Raw genomic sequence first — 12,536 nt, forward strand, 5'->3', positions numbered from 1 at the left:
TGTTATTCCAGAGGGCTCTCCCTACTGGCTCTTCTTTCTCTTCTTCTTAACTTTTGCATAATAGCATTTGGACATTTTTTGTCCTGGGTCCTTCTTCCTCGACGATTTTGATATTAGGAATCTACGCTCTCTAACTTAGCTATGGGAGTCGCATAAATTTTTGGTAGTTTTGAAGTTCAACATTTCTGTGGTAAATCATTGTAACTCATGCCTTTATTCTTTTGCACACAGACTATGGATGCGTTGAAGAGTGAAGAGTATCTGCAGCTGTTTCATCTTCCACCAGATGGAGTATGTGATTTCAGTCTTTTGAAGTTAGCTGTTCTAATTTCTAAGGTTTTGCTTATTAGTTTACTGATTACTATTATAGGATACAATTGAATTGAATTGAATAGTATTTGTTTTGGGGCTTACCTAGAACTGGAGGATTGGGCTTGAATGAGAGGTCCAAAAGCTAGAGAAAAGTGGTCTCCGACTTGATTTACGTTTGGGAGCGGCCGTCCGAGTTGTGTATGTGAAAGAATGGGAGGGGGGATGGTACCTGCAAAGACACTCCGATGCCTAAGTTAGCAAGGGGGTCAGCAGGTTTAGAGTATTGGAGCTTAGGTTTAACTGAGGGTGTCAGTGTATTTATAGGTGATGAGCCAATAACTACCGCTGAAGTAGTTCCATTTCTGATGGTGGATAACCGTCCCTTTATCTTAGGGTTGTTGGGATCTCTCTTCTAGAAGTGGGTGAGAGATTCGAGGAGGCAGTTACTTATTTGAATATGTGTTATCTGCCAGCTCATGTTGAGTCCGACTTCTTTAAAGAGGTCGGGTAAACGGTGAAGGCCATCCCTTTGGATTGGGCCTTTTTAACTTAGTTGGGCTTGGCCATCGCATTGGGCCAGGGTATGAACAGTGCTCCTACTCAAGTCCAATCTCTTATTTAGGAGATGGATTCGAGTATTAATTGAACTCGGGTATACTCAAGTTGGTGTTTCTTTCCAAGTCGGAAAACCGATGTGATTTTAGTTTTGAAATCGACGCGATTTTGAATTTCTTCAACCGTCACGTCTGATCAAACGTTGTGTCCGTTCGGCTTTTTTTATTTACACGTGAGGGGCAGCTACATTGGTAACGGCGCATCCTCTTAATGACTGCGTCGTTTTACTGTTATACCCATAGTGTACTATAAATTTCTTTCCCTCTTCTTTCTTTCTTTTCTTTCATTTGTTTTCTGAGAACTGCTTCGCTCCTTCGCTTTTTTCCTTGCTCACAGGATTCTCAGGCTCTCATTCGTTGCAGTGTTTGCCTTTCTATCTTCTTCTTCACAAAAAAGTTAGTTCTTTGCATCCCCTTTTTGCCTTTTATTTGATATACTGCGTGTTTTGAGAGTGATATTCCTTTGTGGCGTTTGTATTGTTCGTAGTAGGAAAATTTTTGGAATTTTGTATTTTCCCTTTTGCGAAGATCTCTTTTGCTATGACTGCTATTTGCTCTTTCCTTGTGTTTGAAAAGAACTCCGTTATGGACTGGTTTTTTTATGACTTCTTTTTCTGCGTAATGTAGGTGTTATCATTTTTACGTACATTTTTTCCTTTTTAAGAAATGTCTTCCCAAATTCCTGAAGCCCTTTTGAGATGGGTAGATACTTCCATTTTTTCTGAGAACCCTTTAGTAGATACTGTCTTCATAACTAAACTCAGGAAGCACCATAGGGTCTGTAGCCTCGACGGTGATAAACCCAAATATGAGTTGGTAGCCCTCAACCCTGAGGACCGAGTTTGTTGTGGGAGGAATAATGATACTGACCCCCACTTTATTTTCATGTATGACTGTCTTTTTACCCGTTTAGGGGTTACCTTGCCTTTTTCTAATTTTGAAACGGAGGTCCTGTCCCACTGTAGGGTAGCTCCTTCCCAACTTCATCCCAATTCCTGGGATTTTTTGAAAATTTACCAGCTTGTCAGCCGAGAGCTTGACCTTCCGATCTCTTTAAAAATATTTTTCTATCTTTTCCACTTGACCAAGCCTTTCAGTAAACAAAACAAACAACAATGGGTGTCTTTCTGAGCCATTCAAGGCCGAAAAGTTTTTTCCATCTTTGATGAATCTTTCCATGACTTCAAAAATTTCTTTTTCAAAGTCCAAGCCGTTGAAGGCGATCACCCTTTTTTCCTGGATGAGAATAATGAGCCCCGGTTTCCTTTGTACTGGGTAGAAACCTCTCCTGTAGAAAAATATAGCTTAGCAGACTTGGATGGGGTAGAGGAGGGCTATTGTCGAGTTCTTTCGGGAGGCTTGGGGATGGGCTCTAAACCTGGACACCAAGAAATTTCTTCTTGGATTTCCGAGTTATGTCAAGGCTGAGCTAGGTAGTCTTTCTTGCTCTTATGGCCACATTTGACTTCTTTCGACTTGTATTAATATGTTTATTCTCGATTTGTGTGCTAATTAACTTTGTTTTTCTTTTCAGAAATGGTGAAAAGCAGGTTGAGAGTGGCTTACCAAAAGGTACAAGAGGCGAAGAGGAATGCTTGCGCCCGAGCTGCTGCACAGGAGCTCGGAGCTTCTACTACTCCTCCTCTTCATGGGTATGGTATGTGGACCTCTTCCTCTCGCCCAATTTTGGTAAATCCTATTCCTACTCCTCTTCCTCCTCCTCCTCCTGCACCCCTCGTTCAATCCTCCTCGGAACCTAAAAAGAAAAAATGCAAGACCATGGAAGCCGGTTCTTCTATTGTTGGGGATGCCGGTTTTGATGGTCCGAAGTTTACTAGGAAGCACATCTTTCCATATAGCCAGATTGCTATGGATGATGCTGCTTTTCGAAATCATCTAAACATTTTAATCCGAGAGGGAATTTGGACTGCCGGGGTCTGTACCTCCCTCCTTGATATTTTTGACAAAACTCCTTTGAGCACTACTCAAAAATCTTTGGAGGATCTCCAAGGGAGGATTGTCATGTATCAAGAGGATGAGAGGAGGCTGGAGGAGAAGAATGCTAGGCTAAAGGAAGAGCTTGCCCAGGCCCGGGAGAGGGAGAAAAAGTCAATGTGCCATGGCTGAGGGTTTAAAGGAGAAGGCCGAACAGAACTATGTTCACCTTTTTTTTTGGATAAAATAGAATTAAAAGAGGAACTGGATAAGCTTAGGGAGGGATATCAGGATCTAGAGGAGTCCGTGGCTAAGGGGACTGAGGTGCTGTTTGAGGTGCTGAAAGAATAAGTTCGAGTTTTGGCCCCAAACTTGGATCTGTCCCCTCTACACCCAAACAAAGTCGTTGCTGATGGTGCCATTGTATCTCCTCCCCGTCCCGCTACAGATTCCGAGCTGAAGACGGCGGGGCAGCATGTAATGGAATCCCCTCCTCGTGAGGTTGATATGCCCTCTTCTTCGGCTACTCCCGAGGTGATTCCAGCTCCTAACACCAAAGAGATCCCTCCGACCCGTCCGACTTCCGTAGCTGAAGTTTTGATCTCCCCTCCTGGTGATGATTCAAACCCCCTCCTTGGTCCTAAGTAATTGAAGCTATTAAGGCCCAACTTGTGGGTCCTTTTATGAACTCTTTTTATGTTTGTTTGTTATATTTGCATTGATGGTTCCTGACACTTGAAATTTTTTTTTCATAGGATCTTTTTAACAAAAAGTTTTTGTTTTTGGCCCTTTTTAGATAGGGCCTTTAACAAAGTAGTCATTTTTATTATGCGTGCGATGCTGTTTCTTGCTTGATGAAACTTTTTATTTTGCAAAATCTTTTGTGAAGGAACCTTTGCTGTTTTAAACTTTGATTTTATAAAACTTCTTGAAAGAGTTTTTTTTCGTCAAATGGAACCCTTTCTGGGGAACCCTTTCCCTTAATCTTCGTATCTCTTTTGTTTCCCATTGACTTGGTTCCACGTGTTCAATTTTTACTTAGTTTATTGAATCATTTTCACAACTTAGGCTATTCTTGTGATGCATTTTACTCTGCTCGGGCTTTCCGACTTGCAAGTCGTTAGCTAAAGTTTGTCATGATCGACTTTTATAATCTCTTTACGCCAACTTATACCTCGTCGCTTTATCTCACTGACCATGTAGGTCGGTCAATAGATTTTTGCGCTGATGAGCGGATAATTTATACGCTTTTTGGCATTATTTTTAGTATGTTTTTAGTAGAATTTAGTTACTTTTAGGGATGTTTTTATTAGTTTTTATGTTAAATTCACATTTCTGGACTTTACTGTGAGTTTGTGTGTTTTTCTGTAATTTCAGGTATTTTCTGTCTGAAATTGAGGGACTTGAGCAAAAATCAGATTCAGAGGTTGAAGAAGGACTGCTGATGCTGTTGGATTCTGACCTCCCTGCACTCAAAGTGGATTTTCTGGAGCTACAGAACTCAAAATGGCGCGCTTCCAATTGCGTTGGAAAGTAGACATCCATGGCTTTCCAGCAATATATAATAGTCCATACTTGGCCGAGTTTAGATGACGTAAAAGGGCGTTGAACGCCAGTTCTATGCTGCTGTTTGGAGTTAAACGCCAGAAACACGTCACAAGCCAGAGTTGAACGCCAGAAATACGTTACAAACTGGTGTTCAACTCCAAGATTGACCTCTACACGTGTAACATTCAAGCTCAGCCCAAGCACACGCCAAGTGGGCCCCGGAAGTGGATTTATGCATCAATTACTTACTTCTGTAAACCCTAGTAACTAGTTTAGTATAAATAGGACTTTTTACTATTGTATTAGACATATTTTGATCATCTTGGGACGTTTAGTTCTTAGATCCTGGGGGCTGGCCATTCGGCCATGCCTGGACCTTTCACTTATGTATTTTTAACGGTAGAGTTTCTGCACTCCATATATTAAGGTGTAGAGCTCTGCTGTTCCTCAAAGATTAATGCAAAGTACTACTGTTTTTCTATTCAATTCAACTTATTCCGCTTCTAAGATATTTATTCGCACTTCAACCTGAATGTGATGAACGTGACAATCATCATCATTCCCCCACGAACGCGTGCCTGACAACCACTTCCGTTCCACCTTAGATTGAATGAGTATCTCTTGGATCTCTTAATCAGAATCTTCGTGGTATAAGCTAGATTGATGGCGGCATTCATGAGAGTCCGGAAAGTCTAAACCTTGTCTGTGGTATTCCGAGTAGGACTCTGGGATTGAATGACTGTGACAAACTTCAAACTCGCGAGTGCTGGGCGTAGTGACAGACGAAAAAGGAGGGTGAATCCTATTCCAGTATGATCGAGAACCTCAGATGATTAGCCATGCTGTGACAGAGCATTTGGACCATTTTCACAAGAGGATGGGATGCAGCCATTGACAAGGGTGATGCCTCCAGACGATTAGCCATGCAGTGACAGCGCATCGGACCATTTTCCAGAGAGGATTAAAAGTAGCCATTGACAACGGTGATGTCCTTACATAAAGCCAGCCATGGAAAGGAGTGAGATTGATTGGATGAAGACAGCAGGAAACCAGAGGTTCAGAGGAATGAATGCATCTCTATACGCTTATCTGAAATTCTAACCAATGAATTACATAAGTGTTTCTATCCTTATTTTCTATCTATTTATTATTATGTTCGAAAACTCCATAACCTTTTGATATCCGCCTGACTGAGATTTACAAGGTGACCATAGCTTGCTTCATACCAACAATCTCCGTGGGATCGACCCTTACTCACGTAAGGTTTATTACTTGGACGACCCAGTGCACTTGCTGGTTAGTTGTATCGAAGTTGTGAATGAAAAATAATTTATTAAGACGTGCGTACAGAGTTTCTGGCGCCGTTGCCTGAGATCACAATTTTGTGCACCATGCGCTTTTTCGAACTTAAGTCAGTGCGTATTGTAGTAATGATAAATGGAAACTTTAAAGAGAAAAATAAAAAAGATAGAGAAAGGAGATATTATTACTAATGAAATGTGGTTTCATAAGGATGCTTTCGCTACTAAGGGAATTATTTTCCTGCCACTAGCCCTCGCTTTGATGCCTCGTTAAAACCCCCTCCAGGAAAACCCCTTTTTTGGAAAAAAAAAACCCATGATGTCGGGAAAAAGAGTACATCAGGGAGTGAGGTTCGGTTCTAGTTATAATATCTCTTCATATTAGAAGCGTACCACGATCTTGGAAGCTTGGATCCTCCTAGATCGACCATTTTATAGTATCCTTTTCCTAAGACCTTAACTATCTTGTAGGGTCCCTTCCAATTTGCAGCAAGCTTTCCTTCACCCGACTTGTTTACGCCAATGTCATTTCTGATTAGGACCAAGTCGTCTGAGGCGAAGCTTCTTTGAATGACCCTTTTATTGTACTATTCGTCATTCTTTGCTTCAATGTTGCTTCTTTTATCTTGGCTTGTTCTCGGACTTCGGGGAGCAACTCGAGTTCTTCTTTGTGAGCTTGAACATTGCCGACTTCGTCGTAAAATCTCACCCTTAGACTTTTCTCATTGATTTCAATAGGGATCACGGCTTCTATGCCATAGGCAAGTCGAAAGGGTGTCTCTCCAGTAGTAGAATGAGGTGTAGTTCGGTATGCCCACAATACTTGAGGAAGCTCTTCAGCCCAAGCCCCCTTTGCTTCTTGAAGTCTTTTCTTGAGCCCTGCTAGTATAATTTTGTTAGCAACTTTTGCTTGCCCATTTTCCTGGGGATGTTCGATCGAGGTGAATTGATGCTTGATTTTCATGCTAGCCATAAAGCTTCTGAATGTGGAGTCAGTAAATTGTGTACTATTATCAGTCGTGATGGAGTGTGAAACTCCAAATCGGGTGATAATGTTTCTGTACAGGAATTTCCGACTTTTTTGTGCCGTAATAGTAGCTAATGGCTCTGATTCTATCCATTTAGTGAAGTAGTCTACCCCTACGATGAGAAACTTTACTTGCCCTGGCACTTGAGGGAAAGGCCCAAGTAGGTCGAGTCCCCACTTTGCAAAGGGACATGGAGAGGTCACACAAATGGGTTCCTCTGGGGGAGTGACGTGGAAGTTTGCATGCATCTGATAAGGTTGAAATTTGTTCACAAAGTTGACAGCATCTTTTTGCAAGGTCGGCCAGAAGAATCCAGCTCGGATAACTTTTCTGGCTAAGGATTTTTTCCCAAAATGGTTCCCGCAGATGCCATTATGCACTTCATCCAGTACTGCTTCTGTTTTAGAGGTCGAGACGCACTTCAACAATGGTGTAGATATTCCCCTTTTGTAGAGGACACTTTTCACCAATGTGTAGTGTTGCGCTTCCCTCTGGATCTTTTTGGCCTCTTTTTGTTCCTCTAGTAAGATGTCGAATTTTAAGTATTCGATCAAAGGAGTCATCCAATCGAGGTCTAATCCGGAAACTTCTAAGACGTCTATCTTGGTATCTGCCTTCATGACTGAAGGTTCTTGGAGAGTTTCTTGAATGAGGCTTCTACTGTTTTCCCATGGTTTGGTACTTGCTAACTTTGAGAGGGCGTCTGCTCTGCTGTTAAGTTCCCGAGTTATGTGCCTGACCTCGGTTTTGGGGAATTGCCCGAGATACTCATTAATTTTTTCTAAATACCTTCTCATATTTGGGTCTTTAGCCTGATACTCTCCATTAATTTGAGAAATCACCACTTGAGAATCACTGAAGGCTACTACTTTGGTTGTGCTGACTTCTTTCTCTAGCTTTAGACCGGCAATCAGAGCTTCATATTCTGCATGATTGTTAGAAGCTGGGAACTCAAATTTCAGGAAAACTTCTATTTGAGTTCCTTCTTGGTTAACCAATATTATACCAGTACCGCTTCCAACTTTGTTGGAGGAGCCATCCACATACAATTCCCAGGCCGTGGAGGTCTCCTCTTGATCTCCTGTGTACTCAGCCACGAAGTCGGTGAGGCATTCGGCTTTGATGGCTGTCCGAGTTTCGTACTTCAAGTCCAACTCGGATAACTCTATAGCCCATTAAACCATTCTGCCTGCAACATCTATTTTTTGAAGGATTTGCTTCATGGACTGGTTCGTCCGAACTCTTATGGTGTGAGATTGAAAATAATGTCGAAGCCTTCTGGATGCTATTATCAAGGCGTATGCAAACTTCTCAAGTTTTTGATACTTTAGTTCAGGGCCTTGTAACACCTTGCTTGTAAAGTAGACAGGATGCTGTCTGACCTCATGTTCCCGTATTAAGGCTGATGCCACAGCCTTCTCGGCGACAGCTAAGTATAATACAAGCTCTTCCCCTGCTTTTGGCCGAGAAATAATGGGAGGTTGGCTTAGGTACCTTTTGAGCTCTTGGAATGCCTCTTCGCATTCAGGAGTCTATTCGAACTGGCATCCTTTTCTTAGTAGGGAAAAAAGCAGTAGGGATCTTAAGGCTGATCCCGCCAAGAATCTGGATAGAGCTGCAAGTCGGCCGTGCAGCTGCTGAACTTCCTTTAAATAGGTCGGGCTCTTCATTTCTAGGATCACTTTACACTTATCGGGGTTAGCTTCAATCCCCCTTTGTGTTAGCATGAATCCTAGGAATTTTTCAGCCTCCACTGTAAAGGTGCATTTATCGGGATTTAATCTCATCCCATGCATTCTTATGGTATTAAAGACTTGCGAGAGATTATTCAGGAGGCAGGCGTCATCCTTGGTCTTCACCAGCATGTCATCCACATATACCTCCATTAGTTCTCCTAGATGAGGTGTAAACACCTTATTTATCAGCCTTTGGTATATGGTCACTACATTTTTTAATCCAAATGGTATGACCCCGTAGCAATAATTGGCTCTGAGCGTGATGAATGATGTCTTCTCTTGGTTTGGATTGTACATCGGGATTTGATTATATCTCGAGTAAGCGTCCATGAATGATAAGTATTGATACCCCGAATTGGAATTTACTAGGGTATCAATATTTGGTAGAGGATATGGGTCCTTAGGATATGCCTTGTTGAGGTCAGTGTAGTCGATGCACATCCTCCATTTGCCATTCTGTTTCTTGACCAACACCATGTTTGCCAGCCAGGCCAGATACTTGACTTCTCTAATGAAGCCTACCTTAAACAGGGCATGCACTTCCTCTTCAACTACTTGAGCCCGTTCAGGTCCTAGCTTCCGTCTTCTTTGTTGGATAGGTCGGGATCCTGAATGAACGACCAATCTATGTGACATGAGCTCGGGATCTATCCCATGCATGTCGGAAGCTTTCCAGGCGAAGAGATCGAAATTTTCTTATAGGAACTGTGTCAGCTTCTGCCTCAGATCTCCCGTTAGATTGGCTCCTATGTTGGTATTCTTTCCAACCTCTTGCCCGATCTGTACCTCTTTAGTCTTTCCTCTGGGCTGTGGTCGTAGCTTTTTCTTAGCTCAGACTCCTCCGAGCTCAATGGTATTGACTTCCTTGCCTTTACCTCTTAGGTTCAGGCTTTCGTTGTAACATTTTCTTGCCAACTTCTGATCTCCTCTGATGGTGGCAATCCCTTCTAGTGTTGGGAACTTCATACAGATATGGGGGGTAGAAACCACTACTCCGAGCCGATTTAGGGTTATTCCGCCTATTAGAGCATTGTAGGCAGAAGCTACATCAACGACAATAAAGTCGATGCTTAATGTCTTGGATTTTATTCCCTTTCCAAAAGTTGTGTGTAGAGGAATGAAACCCAGCGGCCTAATGGGAGTGTCCCCTAGTCCAAAGAGAGTGTCTGGGTAAGCTCTTAGCTCTTTTTCGTCCAATCCCAGCTTATCAAATGCTGGTTTGAACAAAATGTCAGTTGAGCTCCCTTGATCCACCAGAGTTCTATGTAAGTGTGTGTTGGCGAGAATCATAGTGATTACTACTGGGTCATCGTGTCCAAGCACAATGCCTTGTCCATCTTCTTTGGTGAATGAGATAGTTGGGAGGTCGGCCCCTTAACTCCCGACTTAGTAGACTTCTTTCAGATGCCTCTTTTGAGATGCTTTGGTCAGTCCTTCTCCAGCAAACCCTTCCGATATCATATGAATGTGCTGCTCGGGGGTCTGTGGGGAAGGACTTCTTACTCCGTGACCTTCGTCATCTCTTTTTCTTTTTCCATGATTGTCCGACCTTTCCATGAGATATCTATCCAGCCGACCTTCCATGGCCAGCTTTTCTATCACATTTTTTAGGTCATAACAATCATTAGTAGAATGCCCATACAACTTGTGATACTCACAGTATTCATTACGACTTCTTCCCTTTTTGTTCTTGATGGTCGGGGAGGGGGGGGGGCAGGGGGAGGAAGCTTTTCAGTGTGACAAATTTTCCTGGACACGTCTACAAGGGAGACTCATAGAAGAGTGTAAGAGTGATATCTTCTAGGCCTTTCAGATCTGACTTCTTCCTTTTTCTTGATCTCCTTCTCTTTTTCCTTTAATTGGTCGGGATGCCCTATCCGCCAACTCGGTTCTCGTAACCTGGCATTTTCCTCTATGTTAATGTACTTCTCAGCACGTTCTTGTACATAACTTAAAGAGGTCGGGTGTCTCTTTGAGATGGACTGGGAGAAGGGTCCTTCTCGGAGTTCGTTGACTAGGCCCATTATCACTACTTCAGTGTGTAAGTCCTGGATTTCAAAGCATGCTTTATTGAACCTTTCCATGTAGCCTCTCAGGGGTTCTCCGACCTTCTGTTTCACTCCTAATAGGCTGGGCGCATGCTTGACTTTGTCCTTCTGGATCGAGAAGCGTGCGAGGAACTTGCGCGATAGGTCGTCAAAGTTGGTCACTGACTTGGGGGGAGGCCATCGAACCACTTCATGGCCGCCTTTGTTAGAGTTGTCAGAAATGCCTTACAACGAGTAGCGTCTGACGTGTCGGCTAAGTACATCCGACTTTTAAAGTTACCGAGGTGATGTTTCAGGTCAGTCGTCCCATCGTACAGGTCCATATCAGGGCATTTAAAGTTTTTGGGAACTTTAACCCTCATGATGTCCTCAATAAATGGATCTTCTTCCCCTAATGGGGTGTCTTCTCTATCTCTGCGGGAATTCTTATTTCGGAGGTTAGATTCTAGCTTTGAGAGATTTTCTTCAAGCTCCCTCGTCGCTCGATCTCTCTCCTTAGGCTTCGTTCCGCCTCATGCTGTCATTTCAACTCCTGTTCTAGCTGCTCGAATCGACCTTGGTGACCATGCAATAGTCCCATTAGGTAAGCAGAGTGGGGTTGTCCATCTTTTTTGGGCTGATAAACTTCAGAGGAGATCCTTTTCGATCCCGGGGTATTGGAGGGACCTTCACCATGCTGTCCCTCCATTCCTTGTAGGGATATTATTGCTCTATTGTTGTTGACCGCGTCTTGATGCTCTTGCTCATATTCCGATGCGGTGTGCCCATTTTCATGCTGGTCATCCGCCATCGTGCGTTGATCTTCCAAGTCCCTGGCAACGACGCCAATGTTCCAGGGCTTACCTAGAACCGGAGGATTGGGCTTGAATGAGAGGCCCAAAAGCTAGAGGGAAGTGGTCTCTGACTTTATTTACGTCTGGGAGCTGCCGTCCAAGTTGTGTTTGTGAAAGAATGGGGGGTGGTACCTGCAAAGACACTCCGGTGCCTAAGTTAGCAAGGGGGTCAGCAGGTTTAGAGTATTGGAACTCAGGTTTACCTGAGGGTGTCAGTGTATTTATAGGTGATGAGCCAATAACCATCGCTGTAGTAGTTCCACTTCTGATGGTGGATAACCGTCCCTTTATCTTAGGGTTGTTGGGATCTCTCTTCTAGAAGTGGGTAAGAGATTTGGGGAGGCAGTTACTTATTTTAATAAGTGTTATCTGCCAGCTCATGTTGAGTCCGACTTCTTTGAGGAGGTCAGGTAAATGGTGAAGGCCATCCCTTTGGATTGGGCCTTTTTAACTTAGTTGGGCCTGGCCATTGCATTGGGCCAGGGTATGAACAATATTCTAGTCAAGTTTGTAGTTTTTTAGAATATATTTGTATGCGATAATGTCCTTATGTCACTTCTTGGCACTTGTGTATAAATGAAGTCAGGTTCGGAATTCTTATTGATGAGATGCCAAAAAAATTGCTTATAGGTCCTAATTTAAAAGTTTCCTTTTTTTTTCAAATCGTGGTCCTAAGATTATTCAGACACCATAATTTTTTGAGAGCATTGGGATTGAGTTCGACACTATTTTGCAAGCCTTTTTTAATAGACTGACTTAGATTTTAATTCAACAAAAGGCCATTTTCATCTCTATTTTTTCGTAGTCATTGTAAATGAAATAGATGAAAGCAATGATAGAAAAGGACTTAAAGTTAACCTTTTAGTTGTTTTAAAGGATTATTCTTTTGTAATGTACTTGTACATGACTAGTACTAGCTAAATCAAGACATGTTCATTTAGGGAAGGAAATGCCAATCGAAATTAGAAACTATGCTACATGCTTTTGATAGGGCTTTTAAAATAGTGAAAAAGATAGAGTTGATATCTCATATCTATGATTCTACAATTTTGAGAATCTGACAAGTTATTGTGTCTATGTTGAATTTCCATAAAAGAGCACATTCTCATGGAAAAATATATAACAGGATTCAATTAAATATACACTTTGTGCATTTCTTACATCTAGCAATGAAACAAAAT

The 12,536-nt window shown here is 42.4% G+C and overlaps 1 protein-coding gene across 1 annotated transcript; it reads right to left on the reverse strand.

The window, feature by feature from the left end:
* Positions 1-6,245: 6,245 nt before the first annotated feature.
* On the reverse strand, positions 6,246-9,764 carry LOC140176794 (uncharacterized). The gene is made up of 2 exons (XM_072208341.1): positions 9,350-9,764; positions 6,246-7,903 (listed from the first exon to the last, which is right to left on the reverse strand). The coding sequence occupies exons 1-2, from the start codon at positions 9,762-9,764 to the stop codon at positions 6,246-6,248; spliced, it is 2,073 nt and encodes a 690-aa protein (XP_072064442.1).
* Positions 9,765-12,536: the final 2,772 nt, after the last annotated feature.

Source organism: Arachis hypogaea, chromosome 12 (genome assembly GCF_003086295.3).
Source record: "Arachis hypogaea cultivar Tifrunner chromosome 12, arahy.Tifrunner.gnm2.J5K5, whole genome shotgun sequence".
Lineage (NCBI taxonomy): Eukaryota > Viridiplantae > Streptophyta > Magnoliopsida > Fabales > Fabaceae > Arachis > Arachis hypogaea.

What these genes read in the sequence shown, in the direction of transcription:
- LOC140176794 (XM_072208341.1), bottom strand. Translation starts at nt 9,764, where the DNA reads ATGATTCTCGCCAACACACACTTACATAGAACTCTGGTGGATCAAGGG. An exon ending in CGAAAGCCTGAACCTAAGAG is followed by an intron (nt 7,904 to 9,349) that starts GTAAAGGCAAGG and finishes AATGGGCTATAG; the next exon opens with AGTTATCCGAGTTGGACTTG.